Below are 26,640 nucleotides of genomic sequence, written 5' to 3'. Positions count from 1 at the left end.
TTGTGACTCAGTGGCAGCATTGGGAAATGGTGAGGCGGAGGTTGTCACAGCCCATCTGAAAGAGGTGGACCACTGGGAGCCTTCATCCCCTGCTGCACAGCTGCTGTGAGATGACACCTGCACTGCAGGTTGCCTGCCACAGTGTTCTGTCTCCCCAGTCTCAGAACTGAGCAGGGGCTGAAAGGAAACTTGGCAACAAAAGAAATTCCCCATGCTCTAAACTGATTTCTCCTGGGTATCCTGTCGCAGCAATAGGAAAGCAGTAGACAGACTCAGATAGCTAGTGCACATGTCCCTTACATGTAGAGTTCCAGTTCAGCTGGCTGCCTAGAGAAAGAGCAGCTAAAGGTCCTGAAGATGTCTATCTAAAGATTCTTCCTGGTATCGGGCGCTTTTTTATTTTTCCTTTATTAAAAGTGACGTGGTGCTTTAATTTTAAAAATTGATGATGTCAATAAAATGTGACTTTAATATTTAGGCAGGTGCAGTGAAGGACTATATCAAGATGCTGCTTCAGAATGAGTCTCTTAAATTTCTGGTCTTTGCTCACCATTTAAATATGCTCCAAGCGTGCACAGAAGCAGCCATCGAAAACAAGGTATTGTGATATTTTTCTATAAAATAATTTCCACTATGTGAAAAAAATGCATATCTTCATTATACTGAATATCTTTCAATCTTATGATGTATGTGGATTTTTTAAACCTTCTTTGGATAGTGTTTTTAAAATACATTGTCTTATCAATAATTTATTAAATATTTTCTTACAAATCTTGGTAACATCATATTAATACCAGGGCATACTGTCTTCTTATTGATATCAGTCTTAATTGTTGTCCTCTGTCCAGTTTATCTGAGTCGTTAAGGCTATCCTGTCTCGACTCCATAAGGGATTTCCTTCCTGTCCCTGCAGATAGTACGGGAGAGTGGCATAATCTCAAACCTAAGTGTGGCTAATAGAAGAAAACAAGTCAGAGAAAATCACTGCCTCCAAACTTTCAGACCTTTTAAAGTCACAGGCCAGGTACTGCATGGAAAATTGTTGTTAAGAATGAGTATAGACTCACTAAAGTGCATGGACGGTGTGGTTGGCCCATGGCATTGACCAGGCCATGTCTGCAAGGCAGTGATCTTCCCCGAATCCTCTGAGATCCACCTCAGTTTCCAATATTGATGCCAGAGATGGTATCTTCCATTGTTCATTTCAAAGCTTTACCTGCCATCTGTCCCGTAAATGCTCAGGGCTTGCACATGTGTGCAGTGGCAGCTGTAAGAAATGTCCAGGCAAGTGGTGTGAGCCTTGTACACATGGACCAATACAGCCAGTACAGGTCAGCTTTCAAAATCAACTAGTGTGTTCATAATATGTTCTGTTATCTTCCTTCAGAGGGGTTATGATAGCACAGCACGCTGTTATAACACAGGAGATGCTTTACCATTGATTTTCACACTCTGAGAAAGACTTCATTAACCTTACAACTAATTTTCCGATCACTGACAAACAATAGATTCATATTGTTTTCCTATTCTGAATCTATTTAATCTTAAATTTCCTAGATTCTGATCCAGGCACAGCTGTCCCCTTCTTTTCCTTCCGCTGATGTGTTGGAATCTCACTCAGCTTTACAGAGTTAAAAATGATTTTCTCCCCATCTTTCCCTACTCTGAGCAAGTATATTCTTTAGAAAGCTCCTGAGAGGATTTTACCATCTGTAAGGGATACTGAGTGGTTCATTGATCGGTGATGCAGGCTTTGGGAAGAAACACAGTTTGGGACTAGAGAGATGACTCTCCCAGTGGTGTGCTCTTCAGGCAGGAGGAACTGAGATGTTGCTGGTGTAGTAATCCCAGAAGTCCTGCTGTGAGATGGGAAGCAGAGGCAGGAGAACCCTGCGAGCCTGTTGTCCACAGCTGGAAAGCCAGAGACTGCCTCAAGCAAGGCGGAAAGCAAGGGCCGGCCCTTGAGCTTGCCATCTCACTCCGTGCTGAGGCAGCCACTTAGGCACACTCATACAGGTCCTAGGTTTAAAAACAACAACAAAAGAAGCGTTTAATGATGCTTGGACAGTCTGACTTGAAACTTAAGGTTTAACTTTTTTTTCTTTTTTTGTTTTTTCAAGACAGGGTCTCTCTGTGTAGTTCTGGCTGTCCTGGAATCCACTCTGTAGACCAGGCTGGCCTTGAACTTAGAGATCCAACGGCCTCTGCCTCACTAGTGCTGGGATAAAAGATGTGTGCCATGTCCCCACCCCACCCCACCCCCCCAAAAAACCTGGCAGCTTAACTTACTTTTATGAGGTTGACTTTATTCTTTTTAGCTATTTCTAGCACACAGCTTTTTTCATAGCTTAAATTGTTCTTGAAGACAAGTCTGTTCAGTTTAATACTTAATGAGTCTCTGTTTTTAAAGGTGTGTGTGGGTGTCTTAATTCCTCACTTCAATGGGTACAATCATCTCCCATAATTCTTTCAAGTTTAATAATGTGAAAAAAGAGGTCATGAATGATAGATTTAAGAGTGTTATTTTCCCTGTTAATATCTGGTTGTATTTCAGAAGCACATGTGCCACTCTGTACAAAATCATCTCTCCTTTCTTTCTCACCTGGCTTTGGCTTTGGTTTTACTTTGGAGTAACCTATCCTGTGGCCCTAAAGTTGCTTTTTTTTTTTTTTTTTTTTTTTTTTTAACCTACTGCCTAAAAGTTGTGTATGAAGTTTCATAGAATTTTACTGCAGAAACATTTGTTTCATTAAAAAATGTTCATAGAGCTTCTGTTGCATAAAAGCGATTGCCTTTGGCATTGATTAGTTATTTCTTTCTTGCTGTATAAAGACACGATGACCAAGGTGACTTAAAAGAGTTTATTGGGCTTACACTTTCAGAAGCTGAGTCCCTGACCATGATATCAGAGAGCTTGGTGGCAGGCAAGCGTGGTGCTGAATCAGTAGCTGAGAGCTTACATGTTGAGACAACTACGGGGCAGAGAGAAAGCTAACTGGGGATGATGTGGGCTTGTGAAACCTCCAAACCCATCCCCAGTGACATACCTCCTCCAAAATGGCCACACCTCCCAATCCTTCCCAGACAGTCCCACCAACTGCATTCAAGTATGTGAGTCTGTAGGGTCCATTCTCATTCTAACCACTGCAGTAGTATTAAGATGCCTTAAACACAAAAAAATCAGAAGTGGGGGTAAGCAGGATTGTTCAGCTTGTAAAGGTGCTTGTCTCCAAGCCCCATAACCTAAGTTCAGTCACCGAACCCCAAGTGGTAAAAGGAGAGAACCAACTCCTGTAAGTTGTCCTCAGATTCCATATATGTACCATGGCACTCATGTACGTACACACGCACGCACGCACGCACAGACAACAGTATGTGTAATAAATTTTTAAGTAAGAAAGTATTACATTTTGTTAAGATTCTTACTGTATAACATTTGCTGATGTGCCATTTTAATGGGTTTGCATCTTTATATGGCTATTAAAATAAGGTATAAAATATGTAAAGTAAGAAAGCTGCCTAGGGCTTATCTAATTTTGCTATTTCCCTTATGCTAGGCTCGTTACATCAGAATAGATGGAAGTGTTCCATCTTCAGAAAGGATTCACCTGGTTAATCAATTTCAGAAGGACCCCAATACTCGTGTGGCTATCCTGAGCATTCAGGCTGCTGGCCAGGTAAAAGATTCAAGTCTAAGGTTGATACAAAAGTGTCATGGAAATAACCAAAAGTTCATCAATGCTAACTTTGATTTATAAAATTGCAATTTTATATCGGATGTCTGCTGTAGTCGGTATGCATTCTACTTCAGAGTGCTAGAAAATATAACAAAAGGCAGCCTCTTATTTTTATTCTTTGAAATTTTCACACATGTATATATGTTTCTTGGTCATGTCTACCCCGTACTCACTTTCTTCAGCTCTCCTCCAACACATCTCCCTCCCGACTTCATTCCTTTCTTATTAATAAGCCACTGAGTGTCCCATTAGTTCTGCACATGTGCACATGGGTGTGGAGTCAGCCATTGGGTATGGACATCCACCAGTGGCCACTCTAACCAGAGAAAAGTGACTCAGGTTGTCTTCTGACCTCTGTGCATGTTCCACAAAGACCTTAGGACCACATCCCTTCTAGAATTTTTTTTTTTTTTTTTTTTGTTTGGTTGGTTGGGTGGTTGGTTGGGTTTTTTAGTTAGTTAGTTAGTTAGTTAGTTAGTTAGTTAGTTAGTTAGTTAGTTTGCTTGCTTGCTTGCTTGCTTGCTTGCTTGCTTGCTTGCTTGCTTGCTTGCTTGCTTGCTTAGTTTTTCGAGACTGGGTTTCCCTGTGTAGTTTTGGAGCCTATCTTAGAACTTGCTCTGTAGACCAGGCTGGTCTTAAACTCACAGAGATCCCCCTGTCTCTGCCTCCTGAGTGCTGAGATTAAAGGCATGCACTACCACCACCCAGCTGGTTGGTTGGTTTTTGGAATGAGGAATTTTCATTTTATTATCCCTGGCTGACCTGGAACTCACTTTGTAGACCAAGGTTGGCCTTGGATTTACCAGCCTCTCAGAGTTCTGGGATTAAAGGTATACACCCACAATTGGCTTCTTCCAGAATTTTCCTTTCTACTCTAAGCAAGTATTCTCTCTCTCTATCTCTGTCTCTCTCTCTCTCTCTAAGACTGGTTTCTCTGTGTAACAGCCCCAGGCATCCAGAACCTCTGGCCTCAAACTCATGGAGTCCAGTCTGCCTCCTTAGGGCTGTAATTAAAGGCATGCACCAGCACGCCCATCCTCTAAGCAAGGCTCTCTCTCTTATCTAAGAGGGCAGCTCACATTCCCTCCTCAAATCTGTAGGTCAGTTGTCTTTCTGGAGAGGAAAGCACATTGCCCCTCAATGGCCAGCTCACCACAAGGAGGAGCAGTCTGTAGTCTGTGTCCGAGTTACTTTTCTATTGCTGTGGCAAAACACCGTTGCCAAGGCAATTTATTAAAAAAAAAAAAAAAAAAAAAAAAAAAGCCATTAAATTTGGGGCTTATGGTTCCAGTTCCAGAGGGTTAAAGCCCTTGACCATCATGGCTGGGAGCACAGCCGAAAACAGGCGGGCACGGGGCTGGAGCCGTAGCTGGGAGCTACTTAACTGGCAATTTTATGGGCTTTTTGAAACATCAAAGCCTGCACCAGCGACACACCTCCTCCTCCAACACGGCCACACCTCCCGACCTTTCCTAACAGTTCCTCCAACTCTAGGGATCAGGCATTCAAATAAATGAGCCTACGGGTCACTCTCATTCAGACCATCACAGACCACATTGCCCACTCACTGACAGCCAGGTGCCATGTTAAAAAGACTTGAGGACAGTAAACTTACATAAAATAGTGGCGGCTGTAGCCACACTGTATAAGAGAGGATCCTTTGGCCACTAGAACAAACATTTTGACGTGAAACTTTAAACCAGGTCATTTAGCATGTGGGCCTGGGTGGGGTGGGGGGGTGGGGGGTGGTAACTGAGCATACTTTCATGGCATACACCTGTTACGTATTAAAGATCACTCTTTACCAAGCTTGTTGAGGTGTATAAAATTCTGTGTGTAGAAAAATTATAAAGATGAAACAGTTTAGAGACCCATTAGGAGTTGTCTCAATACTTCCTTATATTGAATTAAACTTCCTAAAATCTGACATAGGGTCAGAGTATTCCAGCCATGGAGAATATTACCAAGGACCTAAAATTAGAAATGGAGTGAGTGCCCCCGTCCGGAGACATGATAAGTAAGATGAAGCCAGACAGGAAAGCCAGAGTTATTATGAGCTTAAAATATGATTAGAAATAATGACATCTTGAAATTAAGAATGTACAGGGCACTCATGTTTTATTCAAGGTTGTGCTCCTGAAGCTCTTACATAAGTCAGCACTTGTATACTTGAAGGCTGATGCCCTCGTAAGAACAAGCGGAACGACGGTGCTGTTCTGCGTGACACCTCTCTCTGACTGTAGATCGACTACTTCTTCAAATGACAGGGTCCTTACCAGCATGGCCACGTGTGAGCCTCATGGGTCTGGGATTATAGCTCAGGAATCATCTGCCTTGTTTGTTTGGTGGTTGGTTTGTTACTTTGTTTTAGGGTTTTTCCGAGACAGGGTCTCTCTACATACCCTTCTCTGTGCTGGAACTCACAGACTCCTGCCTGCCTCAGCCTCCTGAGCGCTGGGATTAAAGTCGTGCACCACCATGCTGGGCTTTTCACCTTGTGGTTTTAAGACAGGGTCTCTCACTGAGACCGGGGGGCTCACCAGTTAGGCTAGGCTGACTGGCAATGAGTCCCAGGAATCTGCCCATCTCCACCTCCTGAGTGCCAGAATTACAAGTCCTCACCACCACACTCAGCTTTTTATGTAGGTTAGGAGAAAAGAGCTCTGGTCCTCACATTCTCAAGTCAAGTATTTTCTTGACTGAGCTGTCTCCTCTGGCCCTGGTCATACATGTTTTTTAAAAGCTCAGTGGTGTCCTTCTGATAATACTGCCTGTTTTTTTCAGTGTTACCTCTACTATGGCTCTGCAGGCCTAAATAACAACAGAGCTTTAATATTGCATTTAGTTTTATCCTGGTTTTTATTACTTCTGACCCATGAAGTGACTAATTTTCAGGGAATTTGTTGCACTTTACTTAATGTTTATTCGTTAAATAGGGCAACAAAATATGATTTTGTTATAACACAAAAATATTTTAAGGTAAACTAAACATAATAGTTTAACAGTCTCAAAAAAAAAAAAAAAAAAAAAAAAAAAAAAAAAAAAAAAACCTGTCCCTCCAGTGCTTGTGAACAGCATGGATTAGATCATATTTCTAAAGCAATGCAGACTTTGCAACCACTACCCACACCTTTCGCTGTATGTGGCCCCAGGTAAGCATGCTTCAAAATTCACTCAGCCGTCCATCATAGAAGTGATGCATCTTGAGACATTTTCATGCATTGGGTGTAAAATAAGACTTAATGCTTTTCTGCCACAGTATTTCAAGTTCAGGCAAAAGCCAGTTGCCCAGAGGATACAGCGTTGCATGACACATCAACCAGACTAGAGGCAAGAAACAGCAGGGCCTTGGAGTTGTAGCAGGAGAAATGTCACAGAAGGAAACTGGAGACACATTTCTCTCACTTTCTAGAACAGTGTTTTTAATTAAAGGGAGAACATGTCAATGCTTGATGCCTAGCTGCCATGGATACTATGTGTTACAAATTATACTCCCTTTAATAATGTATTTTGTTAGATTTCCCAGCAGTAAAGTGAATCTAACTCTTCCAAAGGATAAAATGGTTCTGTTTGTGTGCTCAGTACCTATAAACCTGCCTATTGAAATGTCTTTCAAATATGTTTCCTTGTAGTTCTCTTGAGTATCTTACAATAAGTAGGTTCCATCTGCTGTCCCTGAGTTAAATCTTACTAATTTGATTTTCATTGCATGACTCACTTGTTTCAAGTTTCATCTCTGTTGCTATGATAAAAAATACTTTGACCAGAAGTAATTTAGGGGAAGGAAGGGTTTCTTTCCACATACAGGTTATACTCACTGAGAGAAGTCTGGAACTCAAGCAGGACCTGAAGCAGGAACACTGTTCCCTGCTTCACTCAGACTCAAGTAGCTTTCTTACAGAGCTCAGGGAATGGTGTCACCCACAGTGGGCTGGGCCCTCCTAACAACCAAGATGATTCCCCCACAGACATGCCCACAGGTCAGGCTGGCCTGAGCAATCCGTCAGCTGTTGTCTCCCTTCTCAGATGACTCTAGGCTGTCAAGGTGACAGTTATTTTCTCTCCTTTTAATGTGTTCAGGAAGACTTTATATTACATGTGTGTCTCATGAATATACATATACATGTATATATATCATGCTCAGCTTATCTTAGTTACTTTGTTTTGCTTAGGGTTTAACATTTACTGCTGCAAGCCACGTTGTCTTTGCTGAGTTGTATTGGGACCCTGGACATATCAAACAAGCTGAAGACCGTGCTCACCGAATTGGACAGTGCAGCTCTGTGAATATTCACTACCTTATTGCAAACGGTACTCTCGACAGCCTAATGTGGGCAATGCTGAATCGAAAGGTAATGCTTGAGTTTGAATGGTCTGTGTACTGTGTGAGTTAGGAGGTTGACTGTTAATGTATCCAGGCAAAGGCTACTTAAGTTTACCAAAATAACAATAATAGAAACTAACATCACAAAGGATTCAGTTGGTACTTCATTCCGTACCATCCTCTACTGTACCAAGGCATTGATTTCCAAACTTGGCTATTTTTTCAAAGCCTTTTTTGTTTTCCCTTTTTAAGATTTTGTTTGTTTGTTTGTTTTCGTTTTTTTGAGACAAGGTTTCTCAGTGTAACAATTCTGGCTGTCCTGGCACTCACTCTGTAGACCAGGCTGGCCTCAAACTCACAGAGATCCACCTGTCTCTGTCTCCTGAATGCAGGGATTAAAGGCGTGGGCCATTGCTGTCTAGCTCAGAGGTTTATTTTTAACTTGGTGTACGTATGAATGTATGTATATATGTATGTTTGTATGTATGTATGTATGTATGTATATCATGTCAGGGTGTGTACACATGAGTGCAGGTGTTCATGGAGGCCAGATAAAAGCATCAGGTCCCCTGGAGCTGGAGTTACAAAGGTTGTGGGTTCAAGGAACCAACTGTGGGTCCTCTGCAAGAGCTTTTAGCTTCTGAACCATCTTTCTAGCACCTGTGGAAGCCCTTTTTCTATTGTTTTTGATCTTCCGTTTTATTTGTTTGTTATTGTTGTCTTTTTTTCCTTCCAATTTTCTCCTATGCTAAGATTTACTCAGGGCTTCTACTGTGCCTCCTCACACATGCTTCACAAGTGTTTTCGTGGCTGCTTCTGCTTTTAAAGCGAAGCTAGCATCAGCTGGAACCTCACATTTGAAGGACCATGTCCTTTTTATTTCTGAGACCAAACTACTGAATATTTTCCAAAAAAGATTCTTGAGTTTTCAACTAATATTAATGGAAGACAGTCTGTGCCCTCTCTCTGGCTGTCTTTTTCCCAACACCGAAGGATGCTTCTAGAGGAGGATTTCTTAGTCATTGGGGATGCTGTAACAAACATCATACACTGGGTACTGTATAATGAATGGAATCACATTCCTCCCAGATCTAGAGGATGGGAGATGGCATCAGGGAGCCAGCATGGTCAAGTTGGGTAAGGGTTGTAGATGGCATCGTCCCGTTGGAGCCTCTATGTAGAAAGAAGGTGAGAATGCTCTCAATTTCCTCCCCAAGTTGCGTTGGTCATGGCTCCACCATCATAACTAACAAATTCTTCACCTCCTAATACCATCGCGTGAGCCGTCAAAATTTCAGTCTATGAATTTTGGAGAGACATACATTTTTAGTCTATTACCTTTTACCCTGACCTGTTCTGCTTTCCTTTCTGTTGTCCTGATTTAAAAAAGAAAAGGAAAGAAAAGAAAAAAATGACAAAAAGCAACTTGAGGGTTTATTCAGGTTATAGCCCTGACTATACCCCAGGTCATAGTCAGTCACTGCAGGGAAATGTAGGCAGGAGCAGCTCATCGTGCCATATCCAGAGTCAGGAACAGAGGGATATGAATACATGCTTACTCCTCAACTTCCTTTTTTCACCTTTTACATCATTCATAGCTCAGCTCATGCAATAATGCCACCCAATTTGGAAAAAAAAAAAATCCTCACATACGTGCCCATGGGCCAGTCTGTCTAGGCAATCCTCATTAAGACACTTCCCAGATGATCCTAGGTTGTATCAAGTAATAAAACTAGCCATTATCTGTCCCCCTAAAATCCATGTGTTTCTCACATGCAGAATGCATGCATGCCTCCTGTTCCCGTGGCCCCAGGAATCTTTGCTCATTCCAGCACTAATTATAAAATCCAACATCTCAACTGAATATGATCTAAGTCAGATAGGGATGAGACTCGTCTTGAGGTGAAGTTCCTTTCCAGTTTTGAGTGTGTGAAATCCAAACTACAGCTGTGGAAGAGATGTCTGAAAGACTCCTCCACACTCCAAAAGGAAGATAGAGGAAGGAGAAAGGGCCAGTCTAAAACCTCCCAGGGCAAATTGAGGAACGTATCAAAGCTGGTGTCAGTCCTCTTTGGACCTGTACCTTGTCTTCCAGGCCCCTGGGACAGTAGCCCTGCTTTCTGGATCCTCTGTGATGGAGAGATAGATGAGCCTCTTAGCTAGGCACTGGCCACACAGCCTGTACTGGCTTCCCGGCTGCCTTGGCTTTCAGAGTCTGTCAGGGTGGAGATAGATCCCAACTCCAGAGCTGCACGAGGCAGCCTCACACCCTGAAGCTCCGTCCCTCAGCGTTGCTCTTTAAGATCCACGTGGAGGCAGGTCTGTCACTACACTCTGCCGCGCTGCCACAGCCAGGGCCCCGAGTGCTACACTGCAGTTCTGAGCAGGGTAAGGGGCTCCCAGGCTCCCCTCACTGTCTGGGATAGCTTCGCTCCCAGTTGACTCTTTCTGCTGATGCAGTCCCGGCCGCTGCTTCTCACACTTACTAAGTTGGCTGATTAAGTTTGCAGTTCATGCCCATACCAACTGTCATATCAAATGGCCGCTTGGACATACCTCACTGTTCTCTACAAGACAGTGTTTCTCATTTCCGCAGTCTCGATGAGCCAGGAATTTCCCAAAATTAAAATTGTTACCTTTTTGCCTAACAATTCCTTCTGTATTTATCTCTTCTTGCTTACCACAAGAATTCAGAGGGAGCCATGCTGCTCCTTCAGTAAGTTCTCGGAAATCTCAGAGAGATGTAGTTTTATTGCTTGCAACTTCTTTCTTCCAGAAATAACTAGAACATTGCCCACGCAGTTAAGTCCTTGGCTTTTGAACAAAGTGACCTTTCCTCCAGTTTCCTGTAGCATGCTCCTCGGTCTCCTCTGAAACCTCATCAGAGTGGCCTTTGCGACCTGTATTCCCGGCAACATTCTCTTCATGATTGTATGTGTGTGCTCTCTGAGAAGAGAGATGCTTTCTCTGCTGCTCTCCTTGTTGGCTGACTTAAAATTCCTTTTGTGGAATTTTCTAGCATGCATACTTAAACTCCCAGTCTCTACCCTACTTTACACCGAACATTCCCAGGCAGCAACCACACTTTTGGGGCACCAATTTCTGTTTAGTTTGAACTGCTGCAACAAAATACCATAGAAATAAATAGACATGTATTCCGAGGGGCCCATGGAAGTGGGCCCCACATTCACGACCTCTCACTTCCCCATGACCCTGCCTCCTAACGTCATCACACGAAGAGTGAGGGTCCCACCATAATGAGTGGGGGGAGGGGCACAACAGACATTCTTTTGCAATGAGTTCCAATCACATTTAGGGAAAATTCCTAAGTATAAAAACATTAACATAAAAATTCCATAAAGAAAGTGAATATCGTGTCGTGTTTCTATTAAAACTCCCTAAACAGTTGCTGATTGCATTGTAATTCAAAATAACCCTGTTACTAAAGCCATGATCTGTTAAAGTAATAAGATTTTTCTCAGTGGGCAACTTTATGACTTCGGTGCAAAATCAGGGTACTAATCAGAGAGTGTCAGCGGTGGGGTGATTGTAGTAAACTCTTCATGTTTCTGTCCCCAGGCTCAGGTCACTGGCAGCACCCTGAATGGCAGGAAGGAGAGACTCCAGGCCACAGAAGATGACAAGGAAAAGTGGGGTTTTCTGCAGTTCGCGGAGGCGTGGACCCCAAGTGACAGTTGTGAAGAGCTCAGCAAGGATGCTGTGTTCACTCATGTAAGAGAACGGGGCTCGTTCTTTTCTACTTTTTTTTTAAAGATTTATTTATTATGTATACAGTGTTCTGCCTGCATGTATGCCTTTGGGCCACAAGAGGGCACCAGATCTCATTATAGATGGTTATGAGCCACCATGTGGTTGCTGGGAATTGAACTCAGGACCTCTGGATAGAGCAGCCATTTCTCTTAACCACTGAGCCATCTCTCCAGCCCCCTCTTTTCTACTTTCTTATTCATTTGTGTATGTTTTCTCTGTGTGTGCGTGTATGTGTCTGTGTGTGTCTGTGTATGTGTGTACACATGCGTGTGTGCACACCAGGTCCTCATGCTTCCACAGCAAGTACTTTAACCCACTGAGTCATCTCTCCAGTCCCTTTTTTCTACTTTCTTAATACCTGGAAAATGGATATTATCATTTTAAACAGAAATTCTCAATTACTTATGCTCTTGAAAAGCTATTTTACTTAAAGCCAGAAAAACCTGAAGAACCAAAAATTAACTGTGACACTGCACTGGCTTTTATTTTCCAGCAGTTTCAAAACTTACTGCTTAGTTCTACTGAAAAACAATCAGCGTCGAATCTAACCTTCAGAAGAGATAGTACTGAGAAAATATTTTTATGACCTTGAAGGTGAGGAAGGATAATGGTTTGCCTCAAAATACACAAGTAATAAAGAAACAGGTTGAAGTGCTGACTGCAGAAAAATGAAAACCTCTTAACTGAGGGGGCTGAGTCATGAAGGTCCTAAGTTTGAAGCCTGCTTAGACTCCATGCAACCTTCCAGCCAGCTTGAGCTACATAACCAAACCCTGTCTCAAGAACAAAGCCAATTTAAAAAAAAAAAACTTATTAATAAATTAAGGCAGAGCATACTGCTGTGACTGGTGCTATGTTGGCAAGCCTAACTGCTTTCCCAAACTCTGTGGCGAGTTATCCCTGATAAACAGTTTCAGAGCACGCGACTGTCCTGTTCCCATACCTTCCCAGTGGTTCTAGCTTTCATCCATGACTTTTGCCTGAATTGGTTCTGAATGATGGCTTTGATTTTTCTATTTATGTTTTGTGTATATTTATTAGTTGCATTCTTCTGTAAAGAACTTTTATCACTTGGGTGTGCATGTGTCTGTGTGTGCGTACATGTATGTACACATGTACGTACATGTATGCCTGCATGTGTGTATGTGCTGCCCATATCTATATGTACACATGCAGTTGAAGGCCAGAGGAGAGTATCAGGTGGACGCTCTGCTCTGCCACGCCCTGTATTGCACTGAGACACAGTCCTCTCCCTGAACCTTGAACTAGACGGGCAGCCAGCTAGTGCCAATGATCCCCTGTAGTGCTGGGGTACAGTCACAGGTTACTAACTTTGGACATGGGTACTTGAGGTTTGAACTCAGGTCCTCATGTTTGCCCAACAATAACACCTATCTATCCCTTCAGTCCCATAATTTTAGAAAGGCTTCCTTGCTTTCTGTGGAACAAAATAACTCAAATCCACGTTGTTGTTTGTTTGTTTTTGAGTTTTCAAGACAGTTTCTCTGTGTATAGCCTTGGCTGTTCTGGAACTCACTCGGTAGACCAGGCTGGCCTTGAACTCATAGATATCTGACTACCTTTGCCTCATGAGTGCTAGACTTTTAAGTTATGTGCCACCACCACCTGGCTCCATTTTGAATTTTATTTGGCCCATCTTGGAGCTTCCTTTCACTACCAGACACTATTTGAAAGTCTGGATTTTTTTTTTTTTAACTCCTTTCAAATATCACTGTTTCAGGGCACCTTTTCAATGTGAAAAGCTACATGCAAACTAACAGGTTTTCTGTGCCCAGATATTAGATTTCTCTGCCGACACCCACAGTCAGCCAGATCAAGCAGATCTGAGAAAGTATAACAACAGCTTTATTTGAGCAAAGCAACTCTCGGGTGGGTTCTTCAGTCCCAGAGATCGAGGCCAGAGAAGCCACACACCTGAACTAAAGCAGGGAGACTTTATAGGCTGTAGTCGAGGAGTGATGATGTGTCTGTCCAAATGTGGTCAAAAGCTGGGAACTTGGACTGCTGGTGGAGCAGGGGAGGAAGCTGCTGTAGTCTCCAGGAATGCGGAGCTAGGCTTTCTGGCCCCTTTTCTTAGCTGGGGATTCTCTGAGAGGGCAGGGTTTGGAGACAAGAATGCCGCTTTCCGGATCATGCAGGGGTGATCCGGAGGTTCCAACCTAACACAAACATATATATTTGCACAGAAAAGTAAATGTGTACTTTGCATGTGCCAGTCAAAGGACAAGTCACAGGCGTCTGCATTCCTCCTCTGTGTGGGTCTCGGGGATCAAACTAGGGTTGTCACAGATACTTTTACCACCTAAGCCATCCTGCCAGCGCACATTGTATTTTATTTTGCTTTTGTTGGTTTATTTGGCTCTCTTTTCTCTGTGCTTGCAGAGAAACTGGGTGTACCTCAGAATGGGCCACTGTTGAATGTTTTTTCAGCTATGTGGGGAAGGTCTGTTTGGAAACTCTAGTGGGATGGAGAAAGCAGTGATTTCTTTGTCAAGGTACTTTAAATACTATTTTTTCACTTTGAGTATTAACTCCTTACTCTGTCGTTCTCTTCCTTTGAAAACAGACTGTCTGTGGAGTTACAGATGTGAAGGGTCTTCAGTCACTGTTCCGTTCGGTGTCTGTGTGGAGGTCAGCATGATGCCCTGGTCATCATTTGTAAAGCAGCTTTATTAATTTTGTTTGAGGCTGAGTGGCAGGAGGCAGGGTGGCTCCTTACAGAAGCCTTTGATCAGAGTCCATTAACCCTGACATGGGCGCTCCCTGACATCAGTGGCCTGGTCTCTGCCGGATCAGCACCAGCTTTGAAGTGCTCTACTGTTTTTATGAGTCGGTCTGCATTTCCTTTTCCACTCCTTCAGCTCTAATAACTGACTTTTAATCCTATCATCAAGGCCAGGGGATTTTTCTCAAAGGACCCTGCATTTACCATGAGGCAAACAGAGCTGATAACAGAGAAAACAGGCACTAACCATCAGAAGCATTTTGCAATTCTTATTCCCAGCACTTCTCACCAAAGGCAATATTTTCCTTTTGTTTTTATTGAACAGGGGTTAAACAGAGGACAGGGACACAGCAAGTGCTAGCTGTGTAACCAAAGAGAGGGATTTCCTCTGTGTCCTTGCAAGAAACAGCTTTCACCTCGAAAGGAATTAAGAGAAGCTTTATTGAGATAGATATGAGTAGCCGTGGCCTGGAAGCATGCATTTGGCTTGCTCCAAATAGCAAGGTCCAACGTGGAGATGGTTCCATGAAGTTTTTACAGTTACAGAACAAGAACAAGTCATAAGTCTAAACATTTTGACACACTGGTAGAACCAGGAGGCAAGCATCTTGCCGCAGAGTAGGGACATCTCTGCTATAGTTTTCAGATGCTGCCTGCTGACAAGAGCTTTGGGCTGGCAGAAGCTTATAGTGTGTTTGTATATTCCAGAAAGCCTCACCTAAGAAGGCCAGGGAGCCAGGTGTGGTGGTGGTACATGCCTGTAATCCTAGAACTCAGGAGGCAGAAGCAGAAGGACCCCTGCAAATTCAGGGCCAGCCTGGTCTACACAGCAGGTTCCAGGCTGGGCAGTGTCCAGCAGTAGGAGAGGATGGGGTACTAAAGATTGCCCAAGAAGCTTTTGGGTCCATGTTTGCAACTTTCATCTCCCCACAGTCCAGGAAGTGCTAATCAGACATCAGCATCCTAGGCTCTTTGTCACAGGTGTGGCTTTTTTCTGGTTACTTGGATTCTCACTAGTGATGAAAATGTTTGTCTGGTCAGATCTCCTATTTAGAAACACCAACTTTTAAGTTCCTTATTTATCAATCATAAAAAGAATGGCTTGCTCTGACTAAAGGACAAATAATCACGATGAATTGGATCATGTCCGTGATACTACTACAGAGACTTTTCTAAGTGTAACAATACTGTAGCTATTCGATAACATAGCTTTACCAGCTCATAAAAATATTTTGCCTTTCTACGTCACTGCCTCCCTAAGAAAAATAATGGAAATAATAAAGTCATTTGTTTTGAAAATAAACCACAGGGCTGGAGAGATGGCTCAGTGGTTAAGAGCACTGGCTGCTCTTGCAGAGAACCCGAGTTTGATTCCCAGTGCTCAGTACACGGCAGCTCAGAACTGTCTGTAACTCCAGTTCTAGGGTACCTTCTTACAGCCTCTGTGGACACCAGGCATGCATATGGTGCACAGGCATACATACAGACAAAACACTCATACACATAATATTAAAACTGATGGATCTTTTAAAAAAAATAAGCATCCTGGCAGTGTGATATGAGTGCCAAACATTAAGCTGTCAGATTGAATATTAGAATTTGGAGATCCTGGCCTGTTATACTGAGACAAACTTCTTTAGCCTCTAAGTGACAGGGAGTCACATTATTGATAAATGTAAAATTTTTAGAAAACATGATTGTTTGGAAAATATTAGTCCCTTGTCCTTTGATGCTTTAATCTGCGCATCTAGGGAGAACTCCAGGAATGTCATTGTCACCACTCGAGAGACAGTGGGTCTGTGGAGCCAGTAAATGAGGGAACTAAAAAATCTCATGCAATAACCACCTTTATTCAGAGCCTCAGACAGTTTAAACTCTGAGGTTCAGAACAGTCACCGGAGTAAAGTTCTCATGAGTTCAAGCTGCGTACAACTGATTATAAGGACAAGTGGCAAAAGCATGTTTTTTCCATAGAGGCATATAAAGGACAGAATGAGCAATGTGAAGTAAACCCACTCCTATCTGATACCTCTGGGAGGAGCACAAAATCACATTCCTAGAGCAACTCCATGTTTTGAAGACACTGAGGTCACAGAACTCTTGGAGTTTTCTCACAACACTCGGAATTCTCCATTCCTGGACCGTTTTCCAACAGTCACCAACACTAAAAACTCAGCTTAATAATAAAGGACAGTATAGAAATCATTAGAGAAATGGGTGTGGTAGCTCTTACCTACGGTCTTAGATGCAGGAAGGCTGAGTTCATTCTGCTATTTATCAAGTCTAAGGCCAGCCAGAGCTCCATAAAACTATCTCAAAAAAAAAAAAAAAAAAAAAAAAATCCACTAGAGGCATTGTTTTAAAAACAGCATCTTACATTTCCCAAGCTGCTCAACTTCACCGTGTTGCCCTTGAACTTCCAATCCTACTCACCGGTTCTGCCAGCATCTTGAACACAAAGTTTACAAATCAGTATCTTGTGAAAAGCTGCTTCCTCTTCTTATTAACCCGCCGTGTCCTAAACACCCACCCATCATCTGGATGTCGCATCTGCAGATGGACATAGTGCCATCACTGTCTCCTCTCAAAATATTAAGCTGCATGACATTGAGTGCGTGTGTGCGTGCGTGTGTGCGTGCGTGCTTGTGTGTGTGTGTGTGAGTGTGTGAACAATTGGTCCCTCTTTATCTATTTTAGGTTGGTGAGAGATAGTAAAAGTCAGTTATTTTATTCTCATGACTTCACTTTAGTTGGGCCTTGAGTTCCTTTGAGATTGTAGAGGAAATAAAAGACCTTCTTACACACACACACACACACACACACACACGCACGCACACAATACACACATGTTCAAACAAATGTATGTAGGCAGTCCCAGAGGCTGGCTTGCCAGAACATGTATCACTAACCCTTCTCTCTTCCCAACCAGCACACTTAATTACCTTTAGGATGTACCAAAGAGATTATTCTGCCAATCATAGCTGATAAAGGTCAAAGCAACCACAGCAGTAACTTCCTGCTCAGGTGCCTAGAGGCTCTAATCAGAAAATAAACTGATGCTGGGAATCAGGTTGCTAACTGATGATTGTAAAGGAATCTCCGTGTCCGCCAGCCCTTCCAGCTGCTGGCAGCCCTGCGGCCAAGGTACTCTCTTGTGAGTTTCTCTCCCTGTGACAGACAGCATTCCTCATTACCCGACTTAACCATCCTTATAAAATTAGGTAGCGCCCTCACTAATCACGCACTGTTTGCAAGAATTCTATCCTTTGGCTTGAGAAATTGTTACAGCTGTTTCTAACCACTTCCTCCTTCCTGGACTTCACTTGCTGAAGTCTCAGTGGCTTCCGATGAGGATGAGCGCGTGTACTGGACTCACACATCACTACCACACATTGCCGGTGACCTCGAGCACAGCAGAGGCTGACCTGCTACTCATCCCTCTCAGTTCCCTCCAGCACAAAATGAGTTTCTCAAATGCTACTCTATGTAGCCCTGGCTGTCCTAGAACTCACTCTGTAGACCAGGCTGGCCCCAAATTCAGAGAGTTCTGGCCTCTGCCTCATGAGGGCTGGGATTAAAGGTGTGCACCACTGCCTGGCATTAATTCTTAAAATAGTTTTAAGTTCTTTTAAAAAATAAGTAAATTGCTCACTTAAGGTCTATATTTGAAGGCCCTGAGAATTTATTGTTGGTGGTGGTAATTTGTTTATGATCTAACAAATAAAGCTTTCTAGAAGATCAGAGGGCAAAGCTAGCCACACTAACTAGCCAGGCAGTGGTGGCACACACCTTTAAGCCCAGCACTGGAGAGATAGAGACAGATAGAGCTCTGTTAGTTCAAGGCCACCCTGAGCTACATGAAATTGATCCAGTCTAAAAGAGAAACAGCTCACACAAAAGTGGCCCCAGCCCTTGGGGCCCCACACTGTTAATCTCAGCACTAGAGAGGAATGTAAGGCAGGAGTTTACATCAGTCTCTGGCAGTCGGGGTTTGGTGGGGAGCATTACAGCCTGCAGTCACTCTGAGGACAGGGCCAGCCCCTCCCCTTTGGTCTGAGCCTTGATAGAGGTGAGAACCCGCTAGTGGCTGGCTGCTTTGTTTGTCTGATCGTTCAGCTTGAACCCCAATCTCTGTCTCTGGGTTTTTGCTATTCATGCTACAATTGTTAGAAGATTTCTTTAAGCATTTTTGTTGGGAAGACTGCTTTCAGTTTAAGAACTCCTATACACTTTTTTTTTTCTTTCTTTAAATGGGGAGCTAGATAGGTAAGTCTTTAAAGAAAAAAGTTATTTAAAACGTAGCCTGGGGGCCTGGAGATGACTGGTGGGAAAATCAGTCGTGTTTGGAGAAATCAGTTGTGGTGCACATATGATGACTAGAACTTGGGTCTTCAAAAGCCACTGAAAGTCAGGTGCACATGGTGGCCCACAAAGGAGGCAATGACATGATCATCAGCACAAGCCAGACAGACAGACAGACTAGCCAAAACACTGAGCCTGGGCTAAGAGTCCCTACCTTAGCTTAAAGGTGAAGAGGGTATGAGAAAGACACCCCTCATCGGTCTCAGGCTTATACATACATGCATCCAGTGATGGTGTTAAGTTTCATTAAACACATCTGAATGTATGTGATGGCTCACTGATGTGTATTTCACATATAACTATACTGACGGTATTAGTCTTGGTTCTGTAGAGTAACCGAACTCATAGAATGAGTCTATCTATATATATGAAAGGAATTGTTAGAATGATTCATAAGCTGCAGTCCAGCTAATCTAACAGTAGCTGGCTGTGGAAAGAAAGTCCAAGAATCCAGTAGCTTCAGTCCATGAGGCTGGATGTTCAGGTAGTCTTCAGTTTACCCTGGGATCCAGAGGAAGTAGGCTCTAATGCCAGGGAAGGAATGGACTTGCTAGCAAGGCAAAGGCAAGCAGGCAGAGTGAGATCTCCCTCCTTTCATGCCCTTCTATTCATGCCCTTCTATAGCCTTCCAGCAGAAGGTGTGGCCCAGATTCGATCCGGATTAAAGGAGTGTCTTCCCTCCTCAAAGATCCAGACTAGGTGGATCTTCCTGCTTCAGATTAAGCAAAAATCCCTCAGAGGTGTACTCTCCACTTTTGGATTTTAGTTCATTCCACATGTAGTCAAGTTGACGACCAAGAATAGCCCTCATATTGACTTATGCTTTACTTGCTCCTCATTAAAAAAAACAAAACAAAACAAAACAAAAGAAAGTTTTAAACTGTTTATCTATTGAAAAACAAAAAACAAAAAACAGAGGTTGCTGGTGCATGCCTTAAATCCCAGCACCCTGGAGACAGAGGCAAATGGGTCTCTGTGAGTTGAAGGCCAGCCTGGTATACAAAGCGAGTTCCAGAATAGTCAGTCGGAGTTGTTACACATAGAAGCCCTGTGTCAAGAAGCCAGAAGAAGGAGTGTCTCGCTAAACTGAAAAGAAACAGATGGAGGGAAAGACTGTTCAATTAATGTAAGAGCTTTACCACAGTTGTTCGATCTGCTCCCTGGTGACCACCACTGTAGTTATTTGAAAAGTCAACTAGACAAGACCAAGAAACATGATTGAACCCATAAGATTCTTCAACAGAACCATTATGGATAACTACACTGTAAATCTTCCTCGTGGAACTTCTCTTAAGTGTGAGCACGTACGGTAAATAGCTCCATTAAAGTTGGTGCATGCATGTGGCAGTCAGAGGACCACACTTAGGGATTCCTCTTTGGAGGCTCCCGGGGGCTGAACTCAGATTGTTGGACTTGCACAGCAGTCTCACCTGCAGCCGGTTCCACCAGTCCTCTCCCTGTCTCTCGTCCTCTGTGTAAAGGAACAACCAACAACCATGGGTCCCTGATTGTCGAGAGGTGATGAGGAAATGCCATGGATAGACAGGAATTGATGCTGGGGATGATTCTAACAATTCTAGTCAGGGACTGGGCGTAGTGGCACACGCCTTTAGTCCCAGCACTCAGGAGGCAGGGGCAGGTAGATCTCTTGAGTTCAAGGCCAGCCTGGTCTACAGAGTGAGTTCCAGGACAGCCGGAGCTCTGTTGTTACACAGAGAAACCCTGTCTCAAACAACAAGACAAACAAACAAAAAACCTGTCGTCAGTAGCTTCACCTGAGATGATACTGAAAATGTGAATGAGGGAACAGGGAACGAGAGACTCCTGCCATGTTAAGTGTGTGACCACCAGGCTGGGGAAATGGCTCAGCCATTAAAGGCACTTGCCACCAAGCCTGAGGACACAGGCTCTATCTCTGTTAGTCACGTGGAGGAAGGAGAGAACTGACCCCTACAAACTGTCCCCGGGCCATCACACATGTGCAATAGCTCCCACATGTCCACACAGATAGACACACATATACATAGTAAGTAAACACATGTAATGATCTTTTTAAGAAAAACACATGACTGCCAATTTTTTTTAATCTATAGGAAAGGGAAGTTAAGCAAAGGAAAGCTTAGTGTTTTAGAGGGAGAAAAGGACAAAAAGGGAAAAAATGAGCCTAATAAGAAGACATATAAAGGGTTAAATCCAAAATCATGCTAACAGGGATTCCAGAAAGTAAAGCAAAATGGAAAGAAGAATGATCCCAAAAAAGTCATGAAAATTCGTAAGAATAAAAAATGTTATTCAAATTAAATAGGTATCCTAAGTGCTGAGCAGAGTTTTGAGGAATATACACTATTACGTAGATACAGATAGATGTAGGTAATTATGAAATTTTAGGATACCAGAAATAGAAGTTAATGAAATCCTCTAAAATGAAGAAAAGGTTTTCTTTTTTCTTTTCCCATTTTTCACTTGTATACTTGTGTGTCTGTGTTTTGTGTCTGTGTGTTTGTATGTTGCAGATGTATGAAATACATGTGCAAACACACATTCACATGTATGTGTGATCATGTAGCAGTCAGAATGAATATTTTAATGCTATTTGACAAATGTGTCCTGGTAAATGCAATGTCTTAATATGAGTGTCATAGTTTGTGTAGTGTGTTTACACTTTGCCCATGAAAGCATTTTTCTAGGTTTTTGATTGACTTAAAATATTATTTTATATGCCTGAGATGTTTACATATGCAATTCCTTCTTTTACCTGTTATGCATCTAAGCCAGGTAGTTTAGAAAGCATATTTTTATTTCATAACTTTTCTAGCTAAGTTCCTAACTTCTCCATAATGTTTCTGTTTCCTCACCGGAATACCAACTTCACAGAGCTCGCATTGGGTTAAATGAGTTGAGCCCACAATAGATGCTAAACAAAAAGACATAGGAAGTGCATGGCTGTGTCCTCTTAGTACATGCTTGTGTTTATTCCACTGAGTTACATGTATTTATGAAGAGCGGCACTATAATTAGATTCATTTCCTGTCAGTCTGGTTAATGAAAATGCTAAGTTCTTTCATTCAGGAGGAATTGCTCCCTCATTTGATAACTGTTGGCTGATTTCTAGTTTGAAAAAGAAAGACAACATGATATTCGATCATTCTTCTCACCAAAACCGAAAAAGAGACAGTTGGAAGCATCCTGTGATGAGTCAGAGGCATTCAAAGAGACGACAGTGGTGGCCTCTGACCCTAGAGCAGTGGCTGCAAGTGATAACAAAAATGGTTTTGGATCTGAGCCTAAAAGATGGAAGTCACTGGGCACCAAGGACCACAGCAGTGCCCTGGAGGGGAGACCATCCTTGCAAGCCAGATCCATGGACGATGTCCATGAGGTCGCATCCCCACTGATCTCCCCAGCCCCTCCCAAGAAGGGGTGGCAGTGTGCCTTCTGCACATTCATCAACAACTCAGTCCTTCCCTACTGCGAGATGTGTGAGAACCCTCAGGGCAGAACTGGTGAGTATTCACGCAGGTGAAGCCAGGTGGAGGGAAGGGGAGGGACGGGGGTCTGAAGACCGTCCCAGTTTCAGACACCATGGTTCCCAAAGTGTCTTGTGACTCAGCAGCCTGCAGCCCTTAAAATGGAGTAACAATCTCACTGAGTGAAGACTATAAATTCATCCCTTCTAGAATGTGAATGACTCCTGGTTCTGTCCAGAACGTATATCCGGAGTGTCACTGTCTTGCCATTAAACTGGCACGAGTGGGCATTTCTGATTAATGTCAGCAGGATGTGAGCTCAGTGGGCAGGAGAAGCCTTGTTGCTATGGTAGCAAGTGTGCTGCCCATCACAGACCTGCTGTTATGAAACAGTAGTCGACATTCTTGTTTTTAAGGAAATTGTAGAGGGTTTCTATATTTAAAGGGAATCATTTGGCTAACTACTGTACTATGTTTTTTTGGATTGACAAGTCATGAGCTCTTCTCAAGGTTTTATTAAAGGGATCTGCCAACACACACACAAATACAAAAACACACCAAAAAAAAAAAAAAATGCCATTAGTATTCTCTCTGTGTTCAGTTTCAGAGAACATTTTTTGCCAATGGAAAAAATGCTAAGTTGACAGTTTTGGAAGCTAGAAAATTGGTTATTTTATCAGTGGCATACATAGTTGTTTGTGTCAATTCTCCAACATATATTCATTCTTCAGACAACCAACCAACTCTAACAAAGACAGAGCCAAAAGAACTCTGACGTTCCCCTTGTCCTTGCTTCTTCGTCTCTCGGTTTTGATCTGAAGGAAAATACATCAGTTGCTAAGTCTTTCCCCTCCCACTTCTGGGAATGCTATCAAAACTGACAAGTGGCCATCTGGGTAATGGTATTTGTTATGCGGGCACCTGTTCTCTGAAACTAAACGAGAACCACAGGCTTTCTCCATGCAGTGACCCTTGCCACAGTTAACGTGACCCCCTGTAATCCCTGACAGTTGCAGCAATCAAAATACAGCAACGGGTGACTACGAAATAATGTCAGCCCACAGTAAGACTAGCTTGGGGGGGGGGACCTAAATTAAAATAAATAACTTTTTTAAATCATAGCTTATCACGTGTTTGATAGTTCTGATTTTTCCCTTATGATGCCAAGAACAACAATGAAAGCTTCTAAATGCTATGATTCAATAAGCATTCTGCCAAGTAACTTTAAAAAATAAACACATTTGTGAGCATGAAATAATCCACTTAGAGAAAAAATAAGAATTGTAAGTAACAGGGTCATCTCAGCATTACAGTGGTCAGCTTATATTATTAGAGTTGGCATAGTGATCGCCTACCTTGGTTTGTTTGTGCCCCAACATATTAAAAGGCAGAATTATTAATAATTAAGCAGAAGAATTCAAAAAAATTAAATGAGCCATATTAGGATGTTGCAGCCTACAAAGGCTGTTGATTCAGACCTGTGGTACTTTGAAGTGAATATGGCATAGGGTACATTGGATGATAATATCTGCCCAATTTTGTATCTCTGACTTGAATGCCAAAGCGCTTATGTCCAAATTGGCTAGACACCACTCTAGTGAAGCCTCAAGCTTGACAGGCCTAGGCTAGAATCCTGAGGGCTGTAGACATCCTACTCACTCAGCCTCTTGCTGCATAAGCGTTAAGACCCAGGTTTGAATCTCAGCCCCCACAGAGAAAGCCAGGAACAGCATACATCCACACCCTGGGAATGTCCAAACAGGCAGATTTCTAGACCTTACCAGCTGGCTAGCCAGCAAAGCCAAATTAGTGAGCTCCGGGTTCATGAGAGACCAAAGTATGGTGGGAAATGATTGAAGAAGGCACCAGATGTCAACCTTCAGTGTGGCGTGTGTGTGTGTGTGTGTGTGTGTGTGTGTGTGTGTTGGTTGCAGAAATAAAAATGTTCAGCACTGGGCTGGAGAGATGGCTCAGCAGGAGAGAGCCTGGGCTGCCGCCCAGAGTATCTGACAGGTTCTCCCAGCCTCCATGGACCCCGTATACATTTAGTGCACAGGCATACATGCAGGCAAAAATGCCCATCTGCATAAAATGAAAATAAATAATTAAAATCCTCAGTCATATCCTTGATGTCTTTCTCCCCTCCATTGTTAAACTCCAAAATATATCCCGACTCCGACCCTTGTCGCTGGCATGAAAGAAAGCATCGTCAGCTCTTACCCAGGCCCAGCAGCATCTTCTACTCCAGTATTGATTGCCCTCAGGATTTTTTCCATGCAAAACAGTCAGAATCACCCTTTAATAATGGGCATAGCAGCACACACATTTAATCATAGCACTTTGGAGGCAGAGGTAGATGGGTCTCTGTGAGTTCCAGGCCAGCCAAGGCTACACAATGGGACCTTGGGAAAAATACCCACCACCAGCATCAAAACTGCAATCATCATTACTCCTCTGTCAAAAGGTCTCCGTTGCTCTCCGGATGGTGTAGATTGTACCCAACAGTGTAAGCCCTTAGCTGGGCTCAGCAGCAGCTCCAAACTTGAGTGGGACTCTCTGAGAGCCTGGCCCCGACAACCTGTTCTATGTGCAATAGTCTACTATTGCTCCGTTAAGGTTCTGATCTCCACATTCAGTTAGCTGCCCTCCCCGTCTCCAATTCTCTTACACAAGCTCAGGTTGGCCCTCTTCGTTTATAGATAACATTCTTTGTTTGCTTGTTTACACTTTTGTGTATCTATGAATCTTAGAAATAGTCCTTCCTGATAAATGTTTTATAAGTCCCCCTGCCTGTGCCCCCCCCCAAGTGCTGGGATCAAAAGTATGTGCCACCAAGCCCAGCTATTTCTTCCTTTTTTTTTTTTTAATAATAAAATTGAGGTGTGGCATTTCAATCTATGCTTATTCCATGTAACTCACTTTATTTTCATAACTCTAGCTGGCCCCAGCCACACGCAGGAGGACAACAAAAACGAGTCAGTTGGTTCTCAGGAAAACACCTCCAAAAATGGCCAGGCTAGTCTGGCCTGTGTAAAACCACTCCCTGAGCAGCCAGCACCTGAGCAGCTGCCTAATAGCAAGGAAGAAACATTGAAAAATGAGAAAGAAGACAGACTGACGTCCCAGGCGGGGAATGGTAAGTACTGCTTCCCTTTCTAGCTTCAGATAGTAACTGTGTGAGGGCTAAGGGTGTGGCTCAGTTGGGAGAGCCCTTAGCTACTATGCCTGAGTCTATGGCTTCAGTCCCCAGTACTGCATAAACCAATTGTGGTGACAGTTTGTACTCCCAGCACTCGGGAGGAGGAAGAGACAGGAATGTTGTGAATTCAAAGTCATCCCGGGTTACGGAGTGAGTCTGAGGCTAGCCTGAGTTATATGAGACCCTGTGTCAAAAGTAACCAACTAAATAAATAAGTACCATATACTTATGCTGTGACTAGATTTGTGATACCTTGTCCCAAGTACCTTTTATTCCCATTTATGTTCCAAACAGCCACCTCTCTCAGAAACATCTTTAAGTACTAGATGGCTCTCTGCTGGCATCAACACTATATAGTGTCACAAGCAAATAAATTGCCACTGCCACCAGAATGTCGTCCTGTCCAGCCACAGTGAACTCACTGTCAGGGAGAGAGCTGTTTGTCTTCGTATGGACATCAGGCCACAGCAATGACACTGACAGAGAAACAACAGCTCTTCAGCAAATCATTAATCTTTGTCACAATGAATGCTTTTAGATGGCTAAAATCAGTGTGCATTTTTTTTTTAAAGAAACAATTTTAAGGAACATGATTTCAAGGCTGTCTGAAACAAGCTAGAGAGATGCGTCAGTGGGTAAAGTGCCTGCCCTGCAAGCATGGGACCCTGAGTTTGGTGCCCACCAACCACATGCAAAGCTAGGTGTGACGTGCACACCTGTAAGCCCAGCATTCTGGTGCAAATACACCCGTTCTACACAGGCACGAAGACCAAATGAACCAGGACTGCACTTGGAGTCCTTGCTGTTGAGGTTTTATTTATTTGTTGCTTGGTCTGTTCACGTTACTTACAGCTGTGATGGTCAGTAAATGCCAGCTTGCAGTTGTACATACCATCTCTTATGGGCCAGCTGGCTGAATACTGTAATTTGGGATTCTTTTCTTTTTTGACTTGCTTAGTGACCATAGTGAAATTGGTGGTGGGGGGTTTGTTTGTTTGTTTGTTTGTTTTTTGTTGTTGTTGTTTTTTTGTTGG

General features: G+C 43.1%; 1 protein-coding gene across 1 annotated transcript in view; it reads left to right on the top strand.

Moving 5' to 3' along the window:
• The window catches only part of Zranb3 (zinc finger RANBP2-type containing 3), a 134,621-nt gene that overhangs the window by 87,166 nt on the left and 20,815 nt on the right, over nucleotides 1–26,640 (top strand). Inside the window, 5 exon segments of the mRNA XM_051204011.1 lie at nucleotides 479–598; nucleotides 3,558–3,677; nucleotides 7,910–8,089; nucleotides 11,641–11,793; nucleotides 22,053–22,443. Coding sequence (XP_051059968.1) covers nucleotides 479–598; nucleotides 3,558–3,677; nucleotides 7,910–8,089; nucleotides 11,641–11,793; nucleotides 22,053–22,443 — 964 coding nt within the window.

Source organism: Phodopus roborovskii, unplaced genomic scaffold (assembly GCF_943737965.1).
Source record: "Phodopus roborovskii unplaced genomic scaffold, PHOROB, whole genome shotgun sequence".
Taxonomy (NCBI): Eukaryota; Metazoa; Chordata; class Mammalia; order Rodentia; family Cricetidae; genus Phodopus; species Phodopus roborovskii.
Note: the sequence above shows the minus strand (reverse complement) of the source record. Positions and strands in the feature narration are given on the sequence as shown.